Here is a 25852-nt window from a genome sequence, read left to right as displayed (position 1 = left end):
GACCTTTTTTTTATAGATTCAATGGTTGTTTGCTATCTGGGCAAATGAAAAGTCTTACTGCATTCAGATAATTTAACTCAATTTATTTCAATCTCACTCAATACATTTATTTCCGCTTGAAAACAGAAATTCAACATTTAATACAGTTCTAAATTTGGACCTTTGGACAATGATGTCAGATGTCGTCGAAAACAAAACTTATATAAACCTTTCACTTTTGGCCCCTTAAGGGCATCTTCTTAACATCAACAAAGACATTTTTCTGACATACCCTTACTCTAGGAGTGATAGAATAAATGTGTGTATTGTTGATATTAGAACAGACATTCTTAAAAAAATCTTACATTCATATTCCACCTATTGTTTTGTTTAAAAGTATCAGAAATATTATTTAATTAGAGTCAAAATATATACAAAATTAAATTAAAAATAATTTAATTAAATCAAAAATGAAAATTAGACTAACATCAAAAACTTGACGTCCATTTGAGACGAATAGGGCTTAAGTTGTACTTTTAACAAACCATCGTGGTTGTGATCAGTATTTGTTTTAGTTGTGCTCATGACTATTGACTTAAATTTTAATAGTTTTTGGCAATCCATGTGTCTTAAAGTATATTTATTGTGAGATCATCACTTCGAAATGATCTAAGTAACTTTGAGTGTGTTGTGTTAGAGATGTGACAATAACGTGTAATACTAGAATCTGATTTTAAAATCGTGTTAAGCCTGTCATGATCTCAGGATGTACTCAAAAACTGTCTGCCAACAGATTCAAATATAGACATGGAGAATCAGTGTATGAATTCATGATGCAATGCAGGCTGGGTAATATTGCAGTACAACACTCCATAACAAAACACCATAACATTAACAGGATCAAGACTAAAAATAGCTTCTTAACTTTATTACTGTTTGAAACAAATAACTACATATTTAACTTCTCAGATCTTCCCTTCAAATGCCTATACAAAAGTGTTTGTATTAAAATCACAATTGTAACCATTGAAAGGCAAAAGGACAAGATAGATATATTTCACAATAGAAAAAGAGACACAAGGCCAACTAAAGCAAACACTTATCTCAATAATGGTTAATTGATGAAGTGCAAAATTGCGGGTTTGTTTTGGTGGCAGAAAGGACATCATTGTGCGGACTTCAAACCTTTGACATCAGTTTGATTTTCATTTTTGACCTGTTTTTTTATGTTAATTTGAAGTCAAGGTGTCCGCTGGGCAATTAAACAGTATGTTTCGATCATTTTTTGGTACGCCGCTTTGGTGCACTTTGCTGCACAACCATATCCCATAATTCCTCATGTCTCCTGTTGGAGCACTCCATCATCATTGCAAACTCTCTATCTCTGTTGAATTGAGATAAAGCGCTCTGCATCTTTAACCCTTCAATCTCTCGTGTCATCCTGTCTGACCTCTCCTTAAAGCCCTGTGCCAGCAGAGCAGCTTGCTCCTTCAGTTTACTCTCCATAGCATGCTCAGCCTGCATTTTATGAAGCTTCATCTCCTCATCCATCTTCCCCTTCATCTGTTTCATGCTCTCTTCATAACTTCGTCTCTCTGCGTCCATCCTCCATTCCAGTTGTTGCTGCTTCACCTGATTAGCTTGGATTTTCTGGTTCTGGAGGGCTGCTTTCATTTGTTCCTCTGTTCATTTATTAACACAAAGAGAAAATAAAATAATTAGAACGTTTTGCTAACATTCAAAGTAGGTTAAAAACGTTCCGGTTCTAATTTAATGAATTAAGAGGGAGGCATGAATTTTTCAACCGTTCAACCAAGTTTGATCTCAAACAAGGATAGAGTTGAACACTTGGTCAATTACATCAGACTTCAATTACAACTACATATGGTTGCATTTTTTACTTTTTTATAACGTACATGGGAAGATTCTACATTCCTAAAAACCTTTGAACTTTTTTAGTAACTTGGTGTTCTGAATGTACAAACTGGGAAATTTAGATTTAAATCATTAATGGGCTGTTTCCCTGACAAGGATTATCTTAAAACAGGACTAGGCCTTAGTTACATAAAGAAATTTAAAGGGGTTGTCAGTAGTTTTACACAAATGTCTGTGAAGTTTCTGCTCAAAAAACACCACAACGGAGAAACACGCTGTTTTGGAGTGTGTGTGTCTCTTTAAATGAAAGGGAGCTCCTAGTCTCCACCCCCTTTTCAGCAGAAAATGTGCTGTGATCCTGTGCTTCCAGCGACAAAACAATAAAGTATGGTTACATAAAGCGAAACAAGGTCTTGTCTTTGAACACCAAACACTTTGTTTTCGATAAGCACAACGGTTTCCCCTGGGGTCATTCGCGAAGCCCCTACAGTCCCTGTGGGTCCGGTCACGACCCCATTCGGGAGAGAGAACGGTGTTGCGTGTTTACTAACCATACACACAGTCTTCTGAAGTGAAGATACTCAAGACAAATAAACGTTACACAGGACAATCCTGTCGAATGTTTACAAGCCACCGACATTGCTTTCAAATAGTGAACGGACAAAACGTGTAAAAGTGACATTTTATCTACTTTTAAGTTGCCACAGGTCCCTGGGGTCTTTTTTCAAAAATACCGGTACTTAAAATGTCTTTATTTGCAGCTTTGCCTGGTTCAGTGTGGATGATTTCCATTGAAAACTAAATAACTCCGTTGCCTTATTCCCAGTCAACATGATGATGTCAAAGCAATCTCACAGTGATGTCACCATGAGTTTACAGAAAGACCGAAGACTCGAGAGATGAACTAATCAATTCTCTTTCCAGCTCTGACTGCATTTGTTAAATGTGCATGGCTGTCACGTGATGAACGAACAAGTCAAATCCGAAGACTGTCAGATAAGAGGTGAGGTGATCTAATCATAGACTAAATACCCAGGTAAACAAGTAATTCATCTTTTCTGTTTATTAAAGCATTTTAGTTTTGTATTGGTTGTAATGTTATCAACGTTTGCATTAGTAGATTTGTTAGGAAAGGGACACGTGACATTTTAATTATTCCATTTTTTTTTTTTTGCTAATATGAACAAAAGGAACGATATGACTCGAAAAAAGATTTGTTCATTATGCTGAACGAGACTCAAAGGTCCAAGTCAATAAAATGATCCGAATTTCCCATCACTACACTGTAGAGTCAAAAGCTCAACTAAAGCAAACACTCATCAACATAATGGTGACTTCAAATGAGAAACCAGTCACATCTAAACCTCTTAGATCAGAGTTTGAGCACACAGTGAGTTTGCTGTTCGGTTACATTTTGACCTCATCGTGAGTCTATAGCTCATGGTGAAATCCCTGTGAGATCACTGTGACATCATCGTGTTGACTGGGCACACTGCCATTTCTACAGTAATACCTTTAGTCATTTAGTATATTAGTAATATATTGTCAACAATGTTTTACGGTAAACTACTGCAATGACTGTATGAAGATACATCATTAAATGATCTATTAATAAAAAAACATCCTCTCGATTCTTTGTATGTCTGGAGCATGTGAAGAATTGACAATAAAGCTGACTTGAACTTGAACTAGAACTCACTAAAGTCACACAGTCTTAGATGAATATCAAGTGTTAAAAAGAGATGAACACAATAAATCTGTCAAGATCTCACTAGAGGAGAACAAACATCATTTACATATTCACTTATTACAGACACCACTTTCACTTTATTTCTGTCTTCTTATTTCAGGTCTTATTGAGAATTAACAGATATAAATCTAGTTAATTATGGTGGTTTGTATTATACACCAATAACATAGATTTTGTGATTTATAAACATGTGTTTTGTAAAGTAAATACAGCTTTTATAATTGAAAGATTTCGGTAGAAAATGCATCTTTCTTTGCAATTGAGACACAGTTAGAGACTTTACATACAAATGTCATCATAAGTGACAATCAATCATGAATGATTCTTTTATTATGCACCCAGCATGCATTTCAGCACTCATTGATTTTCACCATTGTTGAGATTCATATGTGGATTGTTGATGTCTCTGTGTTTCCTACTCATTCTGTAATAAGCTTTGTCTATATTTAGCGAGAGCATTTTAAGAAATTGGAATACAATGCTTTATGTTTTAATGGTTTGTATCAATTGTTCCACCATGTGGTCACTTTTGAGCATACCCAGCAAGCAAAAAGGTTTGTTCCATAGACTACTCCAGTCCACGTTCATCCCCACCCTGAGTGTTTTGGATGTCTCTCTAAATAACACATGAAGTTAATGAGTTAAATCATGTTGAGTTAAGGAATCAATAATCACTTAATTATCTCAATAATGATGAAATAAAAACAATAATCAGTGAAATAAACCAGAAATAATAAGAAGTCACCATAATAGTGTTTAGTGTTTCCTTTAGTGGGGGTCTCACCCTTGATTCAGTATGTGTAGTTTGTTTTTAGTTGTAATAGTGTGTTTCTGAAGTACATTCAAAACAACTTGACAGAAGGTGAAATGGATTGTTTCCCTTTAGGTGGTAATTGCAGTAGAGGACATGATAGTCAAATGCAGATGTGTTTTGTTATTGTATGACTACGTCAGGTGAAAATTATTGTGAAGGATTTTTTTACTATTCTAATAGTAGAAAAATCACCTGAACAATTCAGACATCAAGAATCAGCTCATGAAACTCAACAGTGGTGACACTCAACAAAAGAAAGCTTTATGCTGCAATGCATTTTGGGTAACAGCCTAGAACAGAACTCCTCCATGACTCCCAGCATGCATTGCTGCATGAAGAAAAGATGCAACTCGACCATTGTTGAGATTCATAAGCTGATTCTTGATGTCTGGAAGTTTAAACAGTAAAAAAGTTTAGAACTTTTAAATTCCTGCTGTTTCCATCTAAACTGTCAAAACAGAGATGTAATCTGGGGACATATATGTCTAATAAATAACACATCAGCACTCAAAGTTGTGCAAATTTTCCCAACAAGAAACTAAATTATTTTTCTTTTCTTGGCTCCTAGATTTGTACTTCAGAAAACTTCTTGTAGAAATCAAGGGTAAAGCCCAACTAAAGGAAACACTGAACACTATTATGGTGCCTTCTTATTGCTCATGTTTTCTTTAGTGATTGTGTTTGTTAACAGCAGCTGTTCATCATTAATGAGATAATTACATGATGTTTGATTCCTTAACTCAACCTGATTTAACTCATTAACTTGTTCATGTGTTGTTTAGGGAGACATCCAAAACATTCCCAGTGGTAATGCACGTGGACTGGAGTGGTCTAAATAACGTCTAAATAACGTCTAAGGAACACATTTTTGCTTGCTGGGTAATGTCTTTTCCAAAACAAACATATTCATCGAAAACAACATTCACTTGCATATCTTTAAATATATCAGTGCGGTTGTGTGTAGAAACACACAATATTGTTTGTTTGTGAATATGTTTATGAAATGCCTTAACTATCCTAATTTAGCTAAGGCCTAGTCCTGGCGCAGGCTAATCCCTGTCCAGGAAACCTCCCTTAAGAGTCTCACCCTTAATCTCTTTTTGCTTGTCAGTCAGTTGTTTGTCAGCCTGCAAAATGGCTTTAGATTCCACAGATTTCTGCTGTCGAAACACATTCAGGACCTCTTCAGCCTATTGACACATAAAAAATAAAAATGGATAATTATGACTTTTTGCGGGAATGCGAGGGCATTGTTGAACATTATCAGAGTATCCCATCAGTCAAATCACCCCCCCTTACCATCCCAATTATATTAAAATTAAAATATACATTTTATAATGTAACTCCTCTGTGTCGGGTGGAAACCTACTTCATATTTCATCCTCATTGATAAATCTACCATTTGTCACCCGTTCCGTTGGTCTTTACACTCTTAACCAGATTGTTGACTTAACTAGAATTTTGATTGGAAAACCATTATAAAGAAAACTGTTTCAACTACAGCTTTGAAAGACTTGCCTTTAAGAGTCCAGAGTCAAGAGCCCGACTAAAGTGAACACTTATCACAATAATTGTGATTTGGTGAAATTTCAACATTTTTTCAAAATTAATTGCGGGTGCAAAAGTGATATTGATTCAATGTATTTAACATTGAAAAATCAACAATTTTTTAACATTGATTCAAGGATTTCTAGCTGTTAGCTTGCTGTCTGGGATACTCTACATATATTTGTATTATTAAAACATCTAGCAAGCTAAGCTTCTTACTAGTTTATAATTAATATTAAATTGCTGTTGCTGAGGAAATGAATTGCTGTTCCTTAATTATTAGGGTAAAAATAACACATTTGACAAACCTTGACTTCTTTATTGACCTGGCTTTTATACTTCTCTACAGTGTCCTCCAGATCCTTGCAGAACAGATTATAGCCACCAGGTTGGATATAGAACCCTTGCTGGAGTTTTGCTGCCATTGGTGCAGAGAATGATGACAGAAGATCCTCACATTTTCGTTTTGAAGCTTGCTCATTTTGGCTTAGATATCCATGAAAGAGATCGCTGATATTTTCCTATAGTCATAACATTTATTGTGTTTAAGCAGTTTTCAGCTATATAATGCATCACAGGACACTTTTATATTCACTGATGAAAAAATGCAACACAGCTGTGGAAAAAACTAAGAGATCACTCCAGGTTTGCCTTTAATCAGCCTTTATGTAAGTATTGTGGCAATTCCAGTCCAGTGTCTGTTGAAATTCGATAAATAAAGCGATCGCATCAGGCTGTCAATCACTCTTTTTGCTAAAGTGCAAAATTGTTTAATTTATAATTAACACTGCGTGGATCTAAAATAGCATTCCCAGTCAACACGATGATGTCACAGTGATCTCACAGTGATGTCACCAATAGCTTTCAGAATACTCACAATGAGGTCAATGTGACTGGTTTGTCATTTGAAGTCACCATTATGTTGATGAGTGTTTGCTTTAGTTGAGCTCTTGACTCTACAGTGTTTGTCTTGTCTTCATCTGACTGGTATAACTGTATGTTTTTCCCTTTATAGATCACATTTGTTATATCAAGTAATGCTAAAGGAGTCTTAGATATTAAAGTAATCATGGGTGAATGTTGATGAGAACACTGTCAGTTTGTGAGAGGGTGAGATTCAGATGTTCTTGAAGTCTTTGATTTTCTCAACTCTCTATTTAGACTTTTAGCAGATGCTTGTTGAAGAAATCCTTCCAAAAATCTCATCTGCCCAACACTCCTCAGCCTCAAGCTTTAAAATATGTAATAACAATCACTGAACTAAAATTAAACATGAGATCAGTAAATAGTGGCGTGCCAGTGTTCTCAGAGTGGGTACACCACTATTTTTACCTTGCCATAACAATTGTGATTCATAAAGCAACAATCACAACAGGCGTAAAACTAGTATCTAAAAGTTAAAGGTGAAGAGTCCAGCTAAAGCAAACACTCATCACCATAATGCTGACTACATAAAATAAATTCACATTGAGCTCACATATTACTCACACTGTCACAGTATGACAAAGGCTTAGAATCATAGTGATCATAACGTGATCTCACGTGTTGACTGGGTGACACAATGCGGGTAAAACAAATGAAAGTTATGCAGTCCACATCGTTAATAAAATAAGCTTTTGCTCATAAAGGGTTCCTCAAATCTTACCCTGGTGGGCCGGAGCACTGCAGAGTTTAGCTCCAGCCCAGTATCACTAGAAAATCACAGGTATGCAAGTTTGATCAGGGTTGGAGCTAAACTCTGCAGTGCTCCGGACCTCCAGGGTAAGATTTGAGGAACCCTGTTATAACACAATGCAAATATAATCTAAAATAAAAAATGATAATAAAATTATATTCTGAAGGTTTATAAAGATCGCATATCACAGGCAGTTTCTGCCAATCTCATATTAATTTTGAGTGTGTATAAAGTAGTATTGCACAAGTTGTATCTTCAAAGAGTATTTATAGGTTGATCAAATTAATAAAAGAGAGATAAAGCTGTACGATTATTTCTGGAAAAACACCAGCTGCTAGAGGTGACCAACACATCATCACATTAATCCCTTTATGTTTTCTACATAATGCTCAGACACGCCAATTGTCAACAAAACACAGACGTATGACTAAGGGCAGGGTTTTTTTTCTTTCTTTCTTTCTTTCTTTCTTTCTTTAGACTTGCTTTTTCGGGAGAATTGCCAAGTAAAAAGGAAGAGAATCCATGTGATAATACAGGGAACCGGAATTAGTAATATAACTTTCCGAAACAAATTGGAGTGCTGGGGGAGTGTGTCACGTCCAACTAGTTTTTTAACAAGTTCACCATGTTAATCATGAGTAGCCAGCACATTTAACAGTGTAAAGATGTCACATTGCATGACATAGCATGATACTCGATCTTTAAAAACATTTTCCACCTGAAAATGTTACCCCTGCTGAGCTTAAATTGTGAAATAAAGTTTTCTGTAAAATAACTGTGCATATAGCAATGTACTGTAAAACAGTCGACTGTTTCTGTTGTGTATTTTGGGGTTCCTCTTGTGTTAAAGAGTATACACAGCGTAAAGAAATATTCAGAGACTAGTTTATCGTATTTCAATTTCTTCAAATGAAAACACTATAATTTTCACTTGGAATTTGGGGGAAATATTATCACTAGGTTATAGTGAACAAAAATAAGAACTTCCAGAGAAACTACATTGTTTTATAGTAATCTCTTTCTCTATAAATACACATTCTGCAGGACAGTGCAAATTGGTTTATACCCATTGTAATGTAAATAGATCTAGCCTACCTCTAGAGATTTTAGGTATTTCCCATCAGTGTCCCTGAAGGAATGTTTCATAAAGGTTTGTGTTGCTATGCTGCTGAGACGCTGGTGTTCTGGGGACACATCCTTCAATTCCAGGGGGAATGAGTTCTTAAGATTGTCCATTCCACTTTGGTACACCTTAAGCCCATCCTTCACTGCAGCCTCATTCTCAATCATTGTCATAGCAATGACAGTATTTTCCAGACATGGTACAGCCCCACTAGAGATGGTGTCCACGTATGTTTTTGCCAGATTACCAAAAACTTCAGAGAAGGAAAAAGACACAATTGCTAATTTCACACAGGTAAACTGTTTTTTTGTAAACTTTTACAGATCATGTGTGAAAGAGACCTTTCCAGCAAATCCGTACTGCCAGTTTACCAGTAAAAAGTTGTAACATTACCAGCAAATTACCAGTATGAGGCAATATATGAATGAAGAATAAGAAATACTGGTAAGAGAGTGTATGACAAAGGACCAGTGCTTTGGGCCAACCATAACATTTTGACGCAGATGACGCGCATACCCTCCAGCGGGCACCTTGATGTTGAAAAGATGTCAGATTGCATCAAACAAAACTTAAAATTTACTTAAAAAAACAATTAAAAAAATCCAAATCAGAATGACATTAAAAACTTGACGTCCATTTGAGATCAAACTTTAGATTTAACGTACTTGAACTTACGTTGAACATTGTTTTTAAATGTCAACAAACCACGGATATTGTGCTCAGTGTTCTTTTTACTTTTTTTTTCTTGACTTTAATATTAAAAAAATTCACAAACCGTGTCTTAATGTACATTTGTTGAGACATCAACACTTTAATATCCCCATAAACATTTTGAGTGTGCTGTGTCGTAATATCAGAATATACTCAAAAACTTTACACCCACAGTAAAATTCTCAAATATTCTCTCCCTTTGCCAATACAAAATTGTATATATTTAAATAACAATTACACGCATTGCAAGAGAAAGAAAAAAATCCTCATTAACACAAGTGTCACAAGCTCAACTAAAGCAATCACTTATCACAATAACGGTTATTTGATGAAGTGAAAAATTGTGGTTTTGTTTTGAGGGTCTGAAGGACATCGGTGTGTGGACGTCAAACTTTCAGTTTGATATTCATTTTTTAGCTGTTTTTGATGTCAATTTGAAGTCAAGGTGTACACTAGGTCATTCTGTGTATCTGTATACAGTCGTGGCCAAATTTTTTGGCAGTGACATGAATGCTGTGTTTTGCAAAGTTTCAAATTCATTCATGTTGTTTAAGCTTTAAAGGTTATTATGCCGAGGGATCCAATGCATTTGAACTCTTTCACCGCCATTGATGAGTTATCTCGTCAATTAAAAAAAAAGCTTCCCCTCCAAAGACGAGTTATTACGGCAATCAGTGTTTGTACTGTTTTACAGCAGGTGGCGCTATTACACACCTTTGGGAATAAGTACAGAATCCCAGAACCTAGAACGTATATGTTTAAGCGTTTTTTAAGCATTTCCTATTAGTTTAAATAACATATTAAACACAAGTAAATGCTTCCATTCAAATGTACCAACATTAGTAGAGTCAAATACCATCAATAAGTGGACAAGAATGTATAGCTTTGTTTTGCTGTTATAAATGTGCATTATTAACACATTATTACAGCTAACCTAAAATAAAGTAAAGAATTAACAATGATAAGAGCCAAAATAAAGGAAACACTAAAGACTATCAGGGTGATTTCTTATTTTTCATGTTTTCTTCAGTGACTGTGTTTGTCAACAGCAGGTGTTCATCATTTATGATCAATAATCACTTCATTTACCACATTAATTATCATATTATCTTCAACTCTGCATCAGTGTTACTTGTTAACACTCTGAGGGAGAATTATATAAACACGAAAAGTGTTCATTTAACACTGGAGGTTTTGCTGTGTACAGAAGCAGCAAACTCTGCAAAAACACAATATTTATGTAATTTCCAATACTTTTGGCCAGAACGTTATGTAAACATAAATGTTTTTAGCTGCAGGTTTTTAAGCTTTTCGGCATGTGTCCTCATACATTAGATCAAGTTTTCTAGTACAGTGTTGTTGGGTCAAGAGCAAGTGTGTGTTCCAAACTTAAAAAAAACTGCATTCATTCGGATATTAAATTATGCCCCAGTATATTTTCAAATAACTTTGGCTGCCTGTGTGAACAGCACATTTATGTATTTGCAGGTAAATTAATTTCTGTAAACTGATGGTAATTTACCAGGATTACTGTGTTAGAGGGGCTTATGATATAAAAACGCACAGAAAAACAGAATGTAGTATAAGATTTTCCACTTCATTCACCTCTGCCAATGACTGTATATCCATCTTTCAGCTTCTTCACTTGGCTTTCCTGAAAGACCAACTTGCAGAAACGATTTGTGACCTCCAGGAACTCAGGGGAAAGGTCAGCGCGATCCAAGCTTTCCAGACGAGACACATTCTCTGGAGCAGTTGGAAATGGGAAAGTGAAGCATGTCCTGGAAGGGAAGAATTTTTGGATGCATTCTCTGGGCAGGTTGTATTCCAACACTTTTTTTGAAGACCCTAGAAAAGATGAAAACATGCTGTAGATCCTCACAGTTCACATTTTATGAAACTATATGCGTCACCTCAATAAATTATGCATTTTAGTCAGACAAAAGATGACATTTTGACAAGTCTATTATACTAAAGGGTTAGAACATTTCTATAGAACAGATGATTCCAAACGGGTGGGAAATTTCTAGAAAGTTTCCATCGTAAGGTAAACTGCCATTTTTAAGATGTTTCTCAGATGTTCTCCAGATCAGGGACGTGCACAGGGGGGTTGCTCAGGTTGCCCGGGCAACTGCCCATATGCCCTTCTCGACTCACGTTGCCCTTCCGGGGTGGAAAAAAATTAAAAAATAAATCGTACAATGGATGCAGAATTTCACGTAGGCCTAGATAAAAAAAAAACGCAAAGCATCATTCACTTCCATATTCGGTCACCGAAAATGAAAGTCAGTAGAGGAAGGGCAAACTCTGTTTACATGGCTGCGGCGCTGCACGCGACCGGCACCTGAGCTGAGACTGCATGAGCGGTCCTAGAAGGAGATTGTCGCGGTTGTCAGGTGAGACGACTCAACGTTGTCAGAAAAGGTGAGTTTGTGATGTATAACAAACGAACGATCATCATCATCAAGTTTTATGAAATTAATTAAAATCTTCATAAATCCACGCTGGGGCACGGTGGCTTAGTGGTTAGCACGTCCGCCTCACACCTTCAGGGTTGGGGGTTCGATTCCCGCTTCCGACTTGTGTGTGTGGAGTTTGCATGTTCTCCCCGTGCCTCGGGGGTTTCCTTCGGGTACTCCGGTTTCCTCCCCTGGTCCAAAGACATGCATGGTAGGTTGATTGGCATCTCTGGAAAAATTGTCCGTAGGGTGTGAGTGTGTGAGTGTGTGAGTGAATGAGTTAGTGTGTGTGCCCTGCGATGGGTTGGCACTCCATCCAGGGTGTATCCTGCCTTGATGCCCGATGACTCCTGAGATAGGCGCAGGCTCCCCGTGACCCGAGGTAGTTCGGATAAGCGGTAGAAAATGGATGGATGGATGGATAAATCCACGCTGAGTTTGCCACGTTTAGCCTAAATAATAAGACAGATATAGGCTACTATTTTTTTGCTGATAGATAGTTTTTTCACATTTCGTTTTAGCAAGAAGAATGAATGATGGAAGTAATGCATCACATTAATTATTTTTTCCAAAAAGGTTTAAATGCCTGAATGCTATCACTATTTTGGGTATTGTTTGAAGCCAAGATGCCCACTGAAAAGAGGCGGATTCAGGAGAGGGAGAGAAATTCAGGGAGGCAGCAAAGAGCAGCACATCTATACGACGGCGTTTTAGTACCATGTAAAAAAAAAAAGATTTCGAGAATAAAGTCGAAATGTTACGAGATTAAAGTCGAAATGTTACGAGCATAAATTCGAAATGTTACGAGATTAAAGTAGAAATGTTACGAGATTAAAGTCGAAATGTTACGAGATCTGGTTGCATCAAGCTTATAAAGCCACAATCCTTAAGGATTTATAAAAAAATTACAAATGTGAACTAAAGAGGTTTTAAAAATGACTGCTGGTGTTTGCAAGGCCTTCCGAACTAACTCACTGGTTCAGAAGACGTGCTTAAACACAACTTAAACTCTAAAAATACAACATTCACGTAAACAAAATACGTTTTACGATGAGCTTATTCTCGTAACATTTCGACTTTTTTCCTCTTAACATTTCAACTTTATTCTCGTAACGTCTTTTTTTTTTTTTTTTACGTGGCACTAAAACGTCGTCGTAGCACATCACTACAGGGTTGGCTGCGAAAAAGCCAACCAGCAGGTGAGACAGAGACTTTGCACTGTCTTTAAAGATGACATGACACTGTGTAGGCGAATTGATTTATTAATCAGAGTTTTTCTCAGTCCTTCATATAGCCCGGGAGTTTATTTTCAGTTTTTTTGGGGGGGTGCCCTTTTTTCAGGTCAGAGCAACTGCCCCTCAAAATTCCTGTGCACGTCACTGCTGCAGATCTTTAGCAGACATCTTACAGATGTAGCAAACAACCATTGAAGCAATGTTAAGTATTATTTGCATTGGATTTTGCACCTGCAATTAATGTAGAAATGTTTTTGACATTTCCACAAAGTCGCTAAACTCTTTACTTTAACTCTTTTAGGACTTGTGATTTGCTTGTGACTTGAAAGGAATGACTTGGTTCCTCCTCTTGTGAAATCAGCTACTGAGTTCATGGGTGGAAAAAAATATGTCAGGACTTTTACTCTTTGGCCCCTGAACTTTCCATCTCTGCCCTGTAGCACACTGACATATAGCCCCAGTCTGCTCATGGCGACTCAAATTCAATTCCGTCTCGAGATACTTTGCTGAACCTGCTCCTTATCTCTGGCCAGTGCTTTCCTATCAGCTCTATACTGTAATGTCCCCCAAAATTGTGTGAAAGCCCCTAAAATATAACTTGAAAAACGAATTGCATCGAATTAATATCACTTTTGCACCTGCAATTCAACTAAATTGTTGAAATGTCATCGAACTACCATTATTGTGATCCGTGTTTGCTTTTGGTGAGATGGTGGTCTAGTGGGTTAAACCACTGGACTGGTAAATCAAAGTTTGCTGGTTCGATCCCAGAATCCACCACCAGTGTGTCTTTGAGCAAGACACTTTACTCCATGTTGCTCCAGGGGGATACTCCCTGTAATAAGTGCACTGTAAGTCGCTTTGGATAAAAGCGTCTGCCAAACTACATTACATTAACTAAATGTAAATGCTTAAGTTGCTTTATGTTGAGGTTGATTCTCTACTGACTGAGGTGAGTGTTCTGGTTCACAAGTGTAAAACTACTTTGGCACTTAGACATCAACATTTATCTGGCACAAATTAAACTAATTCAGATGAACAGATCTACCACAATGCAAGCTGGAAGAAATTAATGAGTTCTTTACTATGTTGACACCGAGCAGGAAGCATCCTTTCGTTGGTTGTCACCATTTTTGAGTTTCATACACTGATTCTTGATGTCTAATTGAGTATATGGTGTTACTTAAAAGATTATGGAAATCATAACACTGCTTTAACCTCACATCATAGTATCACAATATTCACAGATTACAAGCACACAGACAACTTCACAGAGACCATAGCACAACTTTAAAAATGACTAATATCGTACAATGCCACTGAAACATATGAATTATGACACATGAACAACCAAAGAAATTCTAAGAAATTCAGGGGCAGTCGTGGCCTAAAGGTAAGAGGGTTGGACTCGTGACCAGAAGGTTGCCGGTTCAATCCTCAGGTCAGGCGGGTAAGGATTGAGGTGCCCTTGAGCAAGGCACCTAACCCCTACTTGCTCCCCGGGCGCTGCAGCGATAGCTGCCCACTGCTCTGGGTGTATGTGTGTTCACTACTCTCTGGATGGGTTAAAAGCAGAGGTATATCTCGGATATGGGTCACCATAACTGACAAATTAGTCACTTTCACTTTTCACTAACACTAAATTACTCGAGTCAAGAGCACAACTTAAGCAAACACTGATCACAGTAAGGGTGAATTGATAAAATGTCAACATCTTATCAACATTAATTGCGGGTGCAAAAGTGATATTGACTCTATGCAATTAGTTTTTATCATTGATTCAGTGGACTCTTTCTATCAGGGCAGGTGTGTCTGTTCGATCCCAGGGATTGCACATACTTAGAATGGATGTATAGTATAATGCAATGTAAGTCGCATTGGATACAAGCATCTGGCAACTGCATAAATGTAAATGAGGCCCCAGGTCAAACCCATCTGGGCCCCACTTGCTGGGATGTTGATAATTAAATGAAATTCAATTTAAATCTCCATCACATCTCCTGAGCTATGCAAGAGCAATCTTTTAGTAATAACAATATCTTCTGGGCACTTTTAACTGCTTTTAATTACCATGTTTCAGCTTCAGAGCGAACTCCAGGTACTCATTCTCTGATGCATCTTTGCCCTCGATCTTTCGCTCTAGAGTAAAGTCTCTCACAGCCCAGATGAAATTAGGGAAGAACTTTACAAATTCGCTGGAATCATCAGCATCCTCATCTGATGATCTGACTTTAATAAGCTCTGTTAGTTCAGCAACATATCTGACTGTTGGTTCAGGCAAACACAAATCTGTGAAGTATTAAGCAAGTTCAAAGCATCAAAAATTTTGAGAATTGTGGTATTCTTTGTTTTATTAGCTGAGAGCATTTGATCAATTAGATATTCAGAAAGGTTGTAAAACACATTACGCCCCTAGGACATGAACAACAAACTGCATGAATACATTATGCATCAATTCTGCGTACATTATGCAGCAATTATAAAGTCTGCAAATTGAACTGTCTGACTATTTCCTTTATTTGCTTTTATTTTTCCTATTGTTTGTTGGGACTTTAGTAGTTATGTGTTATGTGCTCAGAGTTTATAATATTTTTTTGTTGATTTATGCTTGTTGTAATTCATATGCTAATTCTTGATGTCTGTGTCTTATGTTGTAGCTCTTTTCTTAGTGTTTTATATGTCAGAAGGATACTGAAGTTCCTCAATAGCCCTGCTGTCAATTGTTCCTCGGCTGTTGTAAACCAGAGTGCTGCTCAGCAACACAGCCAGACAGAAGATGTTTTGGTCATTCTTTAAGTTCTCCTGAAATAAAGAAAATCAAGATGTTGAAATGAAAAGCTTAAAGCTTTATAGAAATTGTTCACTGAAGTACAAAATACAACTTCTGGGATCAATTTTAACAACACTAAATGAGTGCAACTCAGTTTTTGTTTCAATGAACATGTACGTGAAATGTACTGTTTAGATCCAAGAAGTTACTCATCAAAGACTGTCACAAAATGGGTGTGATCGAAAAACAGAACCTAGATGAAGAACAACGAGTATAAACATTTACTAACAAATCCATGGAAAACAAAACCCACGAGGGGGTCAAAATAACAGGAGCAAACGAACAATCCCACACGAAACGGCTGGGAAAATAATCCAGTACGTACAGGTGACAATACCACACGAAGATGTCTAAATGTCTAAATGTAAGATACTCGATCAATCCCACACGAGAAGGCTGGTAATAAATAATCCAGTGCGTACAGGTATGACACAGCATGAACCAGAACAAACCAAATACATAAAAACAACGAACCGACCCAGGACTAGTGAAACACAGGGTTTAAGAAAGGAAATACTAACAGGGGATAATGACACAGGAGAAGCGACGGGCAGGTGACAAGACTAAACATTAAAGGGAGACAGGTGACGGAGATAAAACACTAATGGGAGACTAATGGAGAAACAAGGAGCGGAGCTAAACGGACAGGAGGACACGCGGCGAATTATCAAGACATACCGCCACGTGTCTCCACAAATAACCAAACATAAACACAAGACATGGTACTGTCACGGTCCCATCCACAAGGCATGCAAGGACAGGAAGGACGGAACCCTGACAAAAGACATTTTAAGACAAGGGTTAATTCTTGAAAGCCAATAGCAAGCTGAATTATACGTATGCAGTACCCAGTATTTCCACAACAGAACATTTGAATCTGTCATGAAAGATCAGCCCCGACATTATTTTGTGCTATTGATCGTTTCTCTAACTGCTTCATAATACAGTATCCCACACCATCTCAATATTAAAAGTTTCTTTATCAATGCACAAGTGTTCTTACAGAAACACTGCTGCAAGGATTTAAAGAGGAAGAGAATCATCTTAATAAGAGTCAAGAGCTCAACTAAAGTAAACACCGACACAATAACGGTGGTTTGCTCCATTAATGTTGACAAATCAACACAGTTTAACATTGATTCAATAGTTGCTTGCTCTCAGTGTTTCTAGTGATCTTGAAGATGTTGAAAAGCTTGTTCAGGTATGTTTGATTTGCTGATAAGCTAAACTTTGCAGAGGGGTATTGCACAAAAGTAGAATAAAGAAATCCAGGATAATTCAGCAAGCGCGGCTTGATTTAGTCGGCTCGGCGGATCCTAGCTTAATTGGTTGCATGTTTGCTAAGCCAGGATGACAACGTGAAGCTAAGTCAAGCCAGGTGTAGATAGCTGGGATGAGAGCATGTTCACGGCATTCTTAAATAGACCTCGCGATCGCTAACAGAATCACTGATGGGAACATGGATAAAAGTCGCGCTTCATACTTCACGGCAGCTGAACAACAGGTCCTGATGGAGTTCTATGAAGAGGTGAAAGATACCATAAGAAAAAAAGGCAAAACCAATGCCAGAATTAAAGAACGCGAGAAAGCCTGGAAGACAATAACGGACCGGCTTAATGCGTCCAAAACTGTACAGTTAATAAAAGTGCTCCACTGGAACTGTCATAATTAGGCAATAAATAAAGTAGTAAAGGAATCACTTTTGAAGTCCACTAATCAACTAATGCAAACAATTATCGACAATGTGTCTCGTTTAATTATTTTTCTCATGTTTACGTTTTTTCCATTGTATCTTTCTATCCTTCATAAAGAACAATAAAAGGACCTGGTAGCAAGTTAAAGTTAAATATAAGAACATTTTGCATGCTGGTAAGTGACTTTAAAGTAGATAACAGTGAAAAATGAGGTGAATAGATTATGTGTCTGCTGACATGTTGACTGTCTGTATGATTGTAGCAGTTTTAAAGAAGCCCATAGAACTGGCACAGGGTGCGGCCCACCAGTAAATCTAAGTTTTGTAATCTCAATTACTGCAATAAAACACATTTATTAAACCTCTGATGGCAATTTGACAAGCAGTCTTCATTAGCATAGTAATATAACACTTGGCCTGAGTAATAATACTACAACTTGAATCAATATAAAAAGACTGTTGCAATTACAAACAGCCAACAGATTTAAATGAAATGAGAAATGACTATATATGTAATATTTTAATACAGGATAATTCAAATGATGCAACATACTTAGAAAGACCATGGACACGCTGCAATCAATCCTGTGAGGAATTAATTTGTTTGATGCATGCAAACACATTAATATGAATATTTTTTTTTACATTTGATTAACCTGTATTATTTTTTTTTTACTGTATTGCATTGTGTTATGTTTACTAGATTGGATTAAAAATATATTTTCAATTAACACTTGAAATATAGTTAAAATTGTACTCGTTATTGACTTTTTAATACAGCAGGGCTCTCAAGTCTCATGCATTTCAACCTGTTCACACTCTCACACGCCACGCCTTGTATTTCTCACGCAGAGAAATTTTCAGGATAACGCCCACCAACTTGCGCCGCTATTGGAGGAATCAAGTGAGTTCCCCATAGAGTTCAGAAGGCCCTGCCACGCACCAGCTTATCAAATTAAAAAATATAGCTACCGAACTGAACAGCCAATCAGAAAATAGCATTGCTGTATCCGGGTAAGACTTAGATATTCCCTCAACAACATGCCTCTTGTTTGGCCTAGGCTATTTCATTACATTTTATCCAGAAAATGCACAGTATTAATTATTGCATTTGTCTATTTCAAAGATGTCAGGGAAGAAGGAAGGAGCTGAAGGATCAGCTCCCTAAAAAGGTGGCCAGGTCAGAGGAGGAGACTGTGGAGAAGACAGTAGTGGAGGCAGTAGATGAGGCAGTGGATGAGACAGCTAGGGTGTCAGTAGAGGATGAGTCTGGAGGACATCATAAAGGAGACAGTGGAGAACCCACTGGAAACAGGGGAAAAGAGAGGATTAAGTAGAGCAGCCACCTTAAGTTGTTTCTCTCTCTCTCTCTCTCTCTCTCTCTCTCTCTCTCTCTCTCTCTCTCTCTCTCTCTCTCTCTCTCTCTCTCTCTCTCTCTCTCTCTCTCTCTCTCTCTCTCTCTCTCTCTCTCTCTCTCTCTCTCTCTCTCTCTCTCTCTCTCTCTCACACACACACACACACACACACACACACACACTCACTCACTCACACAAACCTGCCCCGCAGAACCCCCGCTTCCAAAATCTCATTCTGAACTCAGTTCAAAACTTGAGAGCCCTGATGAAGTAGCACAAAATATATTTACATGGTAGATGAAAACAAAAAATTGTGGCCTTAGAATTTTAGGGTTCTATCTTGCATTTTGGTCAAAATTGAGTTATTCACAATTCATACTTTGTGACAACTTATTTACATTATGCAAGGTTTTTTTAATGTGTACATTTTGGGACTTTTTAAGAGAACAAAAAGGTTCTATCTACAAAATTGTGCAAGTGAGGATTTTCAGGAACAGCTTTCTTTGTCATGTGGCCGGGCTCCTCAGTGACATTGAGAAATATCTGAGGAAACAGTGCAACCCAATTTCTTTTTAAAAAGAAACCTCAAGGTTGACTGTTTTATTAAAGGAGTGCCGCTTAAACTACAGTATTTTAGGTTTTGTTGAGGATAGTTTTATTATATATATAGACTAGCCAGCAGCGCTAGCTTCCTAACTCCTGTGTTTACATACACCCTCATAATGCAATTAATTCCTTAATTATTGCCATATAATTGTTAATTTCAGCCATACTAATCTCTAGAAAGTAATTTGACCTGTCCAACCTTCTGCTGATAAAACGTATAGATACAACAGTTAGGACAGCCTTTTATGCACACCCTGAATAAGAAAAAAAATCCTAAAATAATTAATAATGAAAAACAGAGTCTCTGCTGAATTCTTCTATCTTCATTTTTTTTATAAATGTGAGTAGTTTCTTCAAAAATGCATATTTTTGATTAAACAGATGAGATAATTTGCATTTTTCTGGCAGGTAACAGTTGGTTTTTACATGAAGAGATAACTCCATGGCGGGAAAGAAATTAAGAGTTTTGAGTTTGATGATTCATTGAAGTGTTTGATGTTTCATTAATTAAATACATTTTTTGACTCAAATTTGGTTGATTTGACACGGAACAGCAAACTTGTGTCTGTCTTGATACCTTTTCCACGTCTCCAAGTCCCTCAGTGTCCAGCAGCACCAGTGTGGTTTCTTTTTTTGTGGGGTGGGGCACACACCACATCCAGATTCCCTTTGTCTTCGACTGAATTGTGTTGCCCAATGCAAACCCTGATAATGCCATATAAAAAAGTTAATAATAATAATAATAATAATAATCATAATGGATATAAGTAACTTATGTACACATAAAGCATGATGGTGATCCTTGGCACTTTGGTTGAACAGGATTCAATCATGTTCAGTGGTTCCACATGTTTTGAGTCATGTTTTCTTAACATGAAATGAACATGTAGAAGAACAGATCACCATTATTAGTGTTTGCTTTAGTTGGGTTCTTGACTCTTAAGTATTCTTTAGTTGTCCATATGTGTTAAAATACATCTGTTGTGGCAAAGAGAATTATGATCCAGTGGGGTCAGAAAGTGATAGTTATTTAATCACTGTGCAGTTATTTAAGATCATTATTTATTGATATGTGAATACAGAGTTATGATACAATTTGAAGAGATTAAAAGAGTGCTATGGACAAATAAGAGAATAAATGATTTTCACAACACTGTTACAGTTCTGAATCAGTTAGACATGAAGAATCGGAATAAGAATCTTGAAAATGGTGACAATCAACTATAGAATGCTTCATGCTGCAATGCATGTTGGGTAACATCATAGAACAAAACTTAGTCATGACTCCCAGCATGCATTGATTGTTGAGGTTTGTATGATGAGTGTTGACGTTTAAACGTATCGATAAAACTTTGTTTATTTTGCCCCAAAAAATTAGCATTTTTGTGACCAGAGCATAATCAATAATTAATTCCAAATCACTTATTATAAATTAAAATTGCTTCTTTTTTGTGTAACACCAAAAAAGCCAATCAGCTATAATCGTCCTGTTGTGGCGGATCACTTTCTTTATGCTCTTAATATACTTTCATCAAAGAAATGGAGGAGCTGATTTAACAATGTCAAGCAACAAGTTCCCAACTAAAGCAAACACTGATCACAATAATGGTTTGATGAATTGCGGGTGCAAACGTGATTTTGATTCAAGCGTTTAATATTTTTAACATTGATTTAATGGTTGCTTCCTATCAGGTTATATTAGAGTTTAGTATTCTGTTTTGTTGGCATTTAAAAGAGTTTTTGTGACGTCTGTTTTAGGAGTTGTGCAGAAGAGTATCTTGTTGGGTTTACTTGATTCACTCATGTTCTCTCTACTTGTTAATTTCATGTTTAGAAACATGACTCAAACATTTGAAACCACTGGCAGGGTTTGAAACATGTTAAACCAAAGATCTTCTGTTTTTAGTGTAAGTTTGAGCTAGAAACCTACACAATTGTGTTAAATCAGAGTGATTTATTCAAGTAAAGTGAACAGCATAAAAAATATTTTTTTTGATTGTAGGTTATTAGCAGATGGTCATTAAGTATTGTGCCATCCATAATAAGAAGTAACGATTTACTGTTCACATGGCCTAATCCTGCAAGCAAGCTTGCACTGGCTCTTTATGGGCCAGCGCAGTCAACCTCGCGAGAGTTTGCTCACAGGCAAAATGCCTACACGGACAGCCCTCACCTCATCCTCCAATGTTGATTTGTTGATCACTTCCCAGTCAACACTATGGTGTCATTTGTTATATTAAGTAATGCCAAAGGAGTATTGGATGTTAATTTAATCATGGGTGAATGATGGTGAGAACGCTGTGATTCTGCTGTTTTGAGACAGGCAGATATCATAAATGTCTTCTAAATGAATAACACAAAAACATTGCAACAATTTATACTTAAGACACAAATACATCAAGAATCAGTGTATGAACCTCAACAATGGTAAGAATAAACTGTGAAGCTTTATGCTGCAATGGATGCTGGGAGTCATGAATGAGTTTTGAACTACGATGTTACCCAGCATGCATTGTAGCGTGAAGTTTTTTATTCTGGTGATTGTCACTGTTGTTCAGTTTAATATGCTGATTCTTGATGTCTGTGATTTTCACAAAACTCTGTTAAGACTTAAAAGCAAATATTTCTCAGTCTTTATAACTAAAATCTCATCTGCCCTCAAGCTATGTTGAAATGTCAAAAATTTGAACGTTAATAACGGATGCAAAAGTGATCAACAAATAAGCAGTTGGGGTTTAATGGCCAATGTTTTACCAGTGAATAAATTCTCAGGGGCCCTTAAGCTAGCCCTAATTGTGCCCGTAAAGTGCAAGTGCAGGCTTGCTTGTGGGGAACACTTTTACATGCCATCAGCACTGCATATGAGGGTTTAACCTGTTTGTTTCCCAGCAAGACTGTTCATCAGGTAGGACTTCCCGGTGCGGTATAGACCCACCACAGAAACAACCACCACCGGCTGCTCAATCTTCTGCAGGATCTGCAGCGCTGACTCCTGCACATACAGCTTCCCATCTGACGTCGTGTCAATCAGGCAAACTGGCTTGTCCATGTTCACTGGAGATGAAGTTACACCGCAAAATCCCCAGTGTTAAAATTAACTAGACAATGAAGTGTTAAGTGCTGACAGATTGATAAACATAATCACTGAAGAAAAAATAAACAACAAGAAGTCAATCCTTGACCCTTGATTTCAAATCATAAAGTTTTTGTCCAGCTGTAATATTGTGCCTATTATGTGCCTTTATTATATCAAAGCAAAGTAAAAATCGGCCAAATGTTGATGTTGGCATTTGTGTGTGAAATGGAGCCTGAAATGCATGAAAGCTGGCAACCCTATTTACACGTTAACACTATTACTTCTTTTTTGTAGTCATTACTATCGTCCAAAACAAAAGGATAAATATTTACATCATTCTACACACAATGGACACACAACTATCACACATTGACATATTCACATCAAACCTGCCTAGAAGTATATGCATTCTGAATTACATTTACATTTAGGCATTTGGCAGACACTTATGTCCAAAGCGAATTACATTCGTTTAGTCGATACATTTTACATAGGTATTTGCAATCCCCTGGGATCAAACCCACAACCAATTCTCTTACCACTGAGCTACAGGAAAGCCAAATTACAGTCGGTGTTACTCAACTGTCCACACAATTAACATTCCAGTCAACACCTAGAGGTCAAGCGATGATCACATTGACGTCACACCATTGTCATACTGTGACAGTCTGAGTAATATGTGAATTTATTTTATTTAGTCACCATTATGGTGATGAGTGTTTGCTTTACCTGGACTCTTCAAAATAAAAAACTTCACACTGTAATACATGCTGGGTAACATCGTTGTTCAAAATTCATTCATTCATGCATGTAGTTTCTCGGTTTATTCTTACCATTGTTGGTGTTCATACACTAAGACTTTAGGTATTTGTGTCTTAAAGGAGATAAAACACATAGTATATAAAGGTTAAAACTGCTATAGAGCTCAAATAAAGCAAACACTCATCAACATAATGACAAACCAGTTACATCTTAACCTCTAAGATCACAGTTTGAGCACACAGTGAGTTTGCTGTGAGGTTACATTTTGATCTCATCGAGAGTTTCCCAAAGCTGATGGTGACATCATCGTCTTGAGTCGGAAGAACACGCTTTTGGAGAGATGACATACTTTGTAGGATTTCTGTGAATTAAAACGCACAAACCAGAAGAAATATTTACATTTGAAAAATTCACATCTTAAATATGCAACCGTGTTGAATTTCAGAACTGTTAATACAATGCATTTTTTCAGTTCGTGCTATTGAGAATGTTTTTGCTTCAAGCACATTCGTCACTATTTTACTTCCATATTAAAAAGGATTTTGTAAAATACAAAATGTAAGTTTGTATTTCAAATATGTATTAACAGTCAGATGTTTTCTCTCCGCTGTCTTAAAGTTTCCTGGCAGCAGTTTTTTGTTCCTTCTCTGTAAATGTCTTTGAATTCATGATATTTTTCGTAACTATCTTTGATTCTTTAGCAGAGATCATAACAAATATCATAAGTATAATTTTGCCAGTTCAAACAAGTAAGGCTTCTTTTAAAGTTTTATGGAAAAAAACACAAACTTGTATCAAATTACAGAACTAGATGCTGACTTATAAAGATATTACACTGAATAATTGAAAACAAACTGACACAATTGAACAAAATAAGAATTAATGTCATACCTGTAAGTGGATCTCTGTGTATCAATCTGTTAAGTTTCTGAATGATAAATGAAAGTTCTCAGCTTGTGTTTTATAGTCACGCCGAGACGATACCTAAGATGGTGCCGTGCAGACCAATCAACGCCACCCACGTGCTTAGCATTCTGCTTAGAACTAACTTAGATTGTTTTTTTAACGAAATTAAAAAGTCACATTTGCCATCAAATAAATAATATTGAGTATAATCAAAGTACATTGAGAGAAAGACAAGACCAGTCAGTGACTGCATTTACCCCAAAATCACTTGCAAAAGCCTTGATGACGACACACCTATCGTCCATGTTCTTTAAAATCATGTGACATGGTAAAATATACAGCAGCAGTTTTCTCATAAATGGAAGTTAAAATATTTCCAAGGTTTCGTGCAAAACAGGTTTTGCAAGTCTGCTAAATAAAAGATTTGTGTCTTAAACAGGTACTACAAAAGATAACAAGCTGCAGAGAAAAGGGGTCACACCCTTACAAGACGTATAACATTAATACAGCAGAATACTCGGAAATGTTACTGTAAATTAACATCAGTTTCGGAACCTGTGCTGGGGAGTATTTCAAATACAAAATACTTAACCCTTCACATGCATAGGGCCCGGGGGGTTAACGCTTAATATATATATATTTATTTAAGTTATTCATTTGGATGTCACCATCATGGTGATCAGTATTTCCTTCAGTTGGGCTCTTGACGCTTAACTTTGACTCTCAAAAACAGAGATTGCTGCTATGGAGGAATTTCATGATATGTCTTTATGTTTCTGATCATAATTCACTATGTATTGCTCTTCATTTTAAGCCAATTTGTATGAGATTGTGAAAAGTACCCTAGACAGCTGTGATTTTGATGTCCGGTAGTGTTTAAGAATTCTGGGCACTTTTTCAGGACCCTACTCTACTGTATGACCAAGTCTGGCCTTGTTCCGCCCCGTTACAATGACTACAATCAACTTTGAGCAAGACCTCAGTTTAGTCACTGTTCATGTTCTCTCTACTTTTTAATTTCATAAGAAAACATGACACATACATGTGGAACAACTGTCCATGATTGAATCATGTTAAACTTCTGTTTTTAGCGCAAGTTTGAGCTAGAAAACCTATATAATTGTGTTAAATGAAAGTGATTTGTTCAAGTAAAGTGAACTGCATCCAAAAAATTGTTTATGAGATGGTAGGGGACTTGTGTGTGTGAGAATCATAACCCATCGGTGTTGAGCGAAGGAGGGGTGGCTGCTAGGCTGAATAAGAGAGTATGAAAGGAGGAATGTTTGGATGAGTGCCCAGAAATGAGTGAGATTAGCTGAGGAGAGTGGGAGTGTGTGTGTGTGTGTGTGTGTGTGTGCAGCCGTGAAGGAGGAGAGAAAGGAGCTCTGTAAATATTTTTCATTTTTGATGAATAATTTTTGCCTTTCGTTTTATACGAATTTACTAAGAGATAAT

General features: G+C 36.8%; 1 protein-coding gene across 2 annotated transcripts; it reads right to left on the bottom strand.

The window, feature by feature from the left end:
- Positions 1 to 167: 167 nt before the first annotated feature.
- On the bottom strand, positions 168 to 24659 carry LOC130420987 (guanylate-binding protein 6-like). Of its 2 annotated transcripts, XM_056748599.1 has the most exons (11): positions 24383 to 24659; positions 23754 to 23852; positions 22528 to 22707; positions 20231 to 20358; positions 15862 to 15971; positions 15240 to 15430; positions 11081 to 11323; positions 8737 to 9017; positions 6275 to 6487; positions 5506 to 5608; positions 168 to 1661 (listed from the first exon to the last, which is right to left on the bottom strand). In XM_056748599.1, exons 2-11 carry the CDS (start codon positions 23836 to 23838, stop codon positions 1258 to 1260), a joined length of 1938 nt encoding a protein of 645 aa, XP_056604577.1. In that variant the 5' UTR covers positions 23839 to 23852; positions 24383 to 24659; the 3' UTR covers positions 168 to 1257. The 2 variants fall into 2 exon arrangements, with proteins under 2 accessions (XP_056604577.1, XP_056604578.1); XM_056748600.1 differs by lacking the exons at positions 168 to 1661; positions 5506 to 5608; positions 6275 to 6487 and having other exon boundaries at positions 8728 to 9017.
- Between the last annotated feature and the right edge of the window lie 1193 nt (positions 24660 to 25852).

The sequence above is a fragment of the Triplophysa dalaica genome, chromosome 5 (assembly GCF_015846415.1).
Source record: "Triplophysa dalaica isolate WHDGS20190420 chromosome 5, ASM1584641v1, whole genome shotgun sequence".
Taxonomy (NCBI): domain Eukaryota; kingdom Metazoa; phylum Chordata; class Actinopteri; order Cypriniformes; family Nemacheilidae; genus Triplophysa; species Triplophysa dalaica.
Note: the sequence above shows the minus strand (reverse complement) of the source record. Positions and strands in the feature narration are given on the sequence as shown.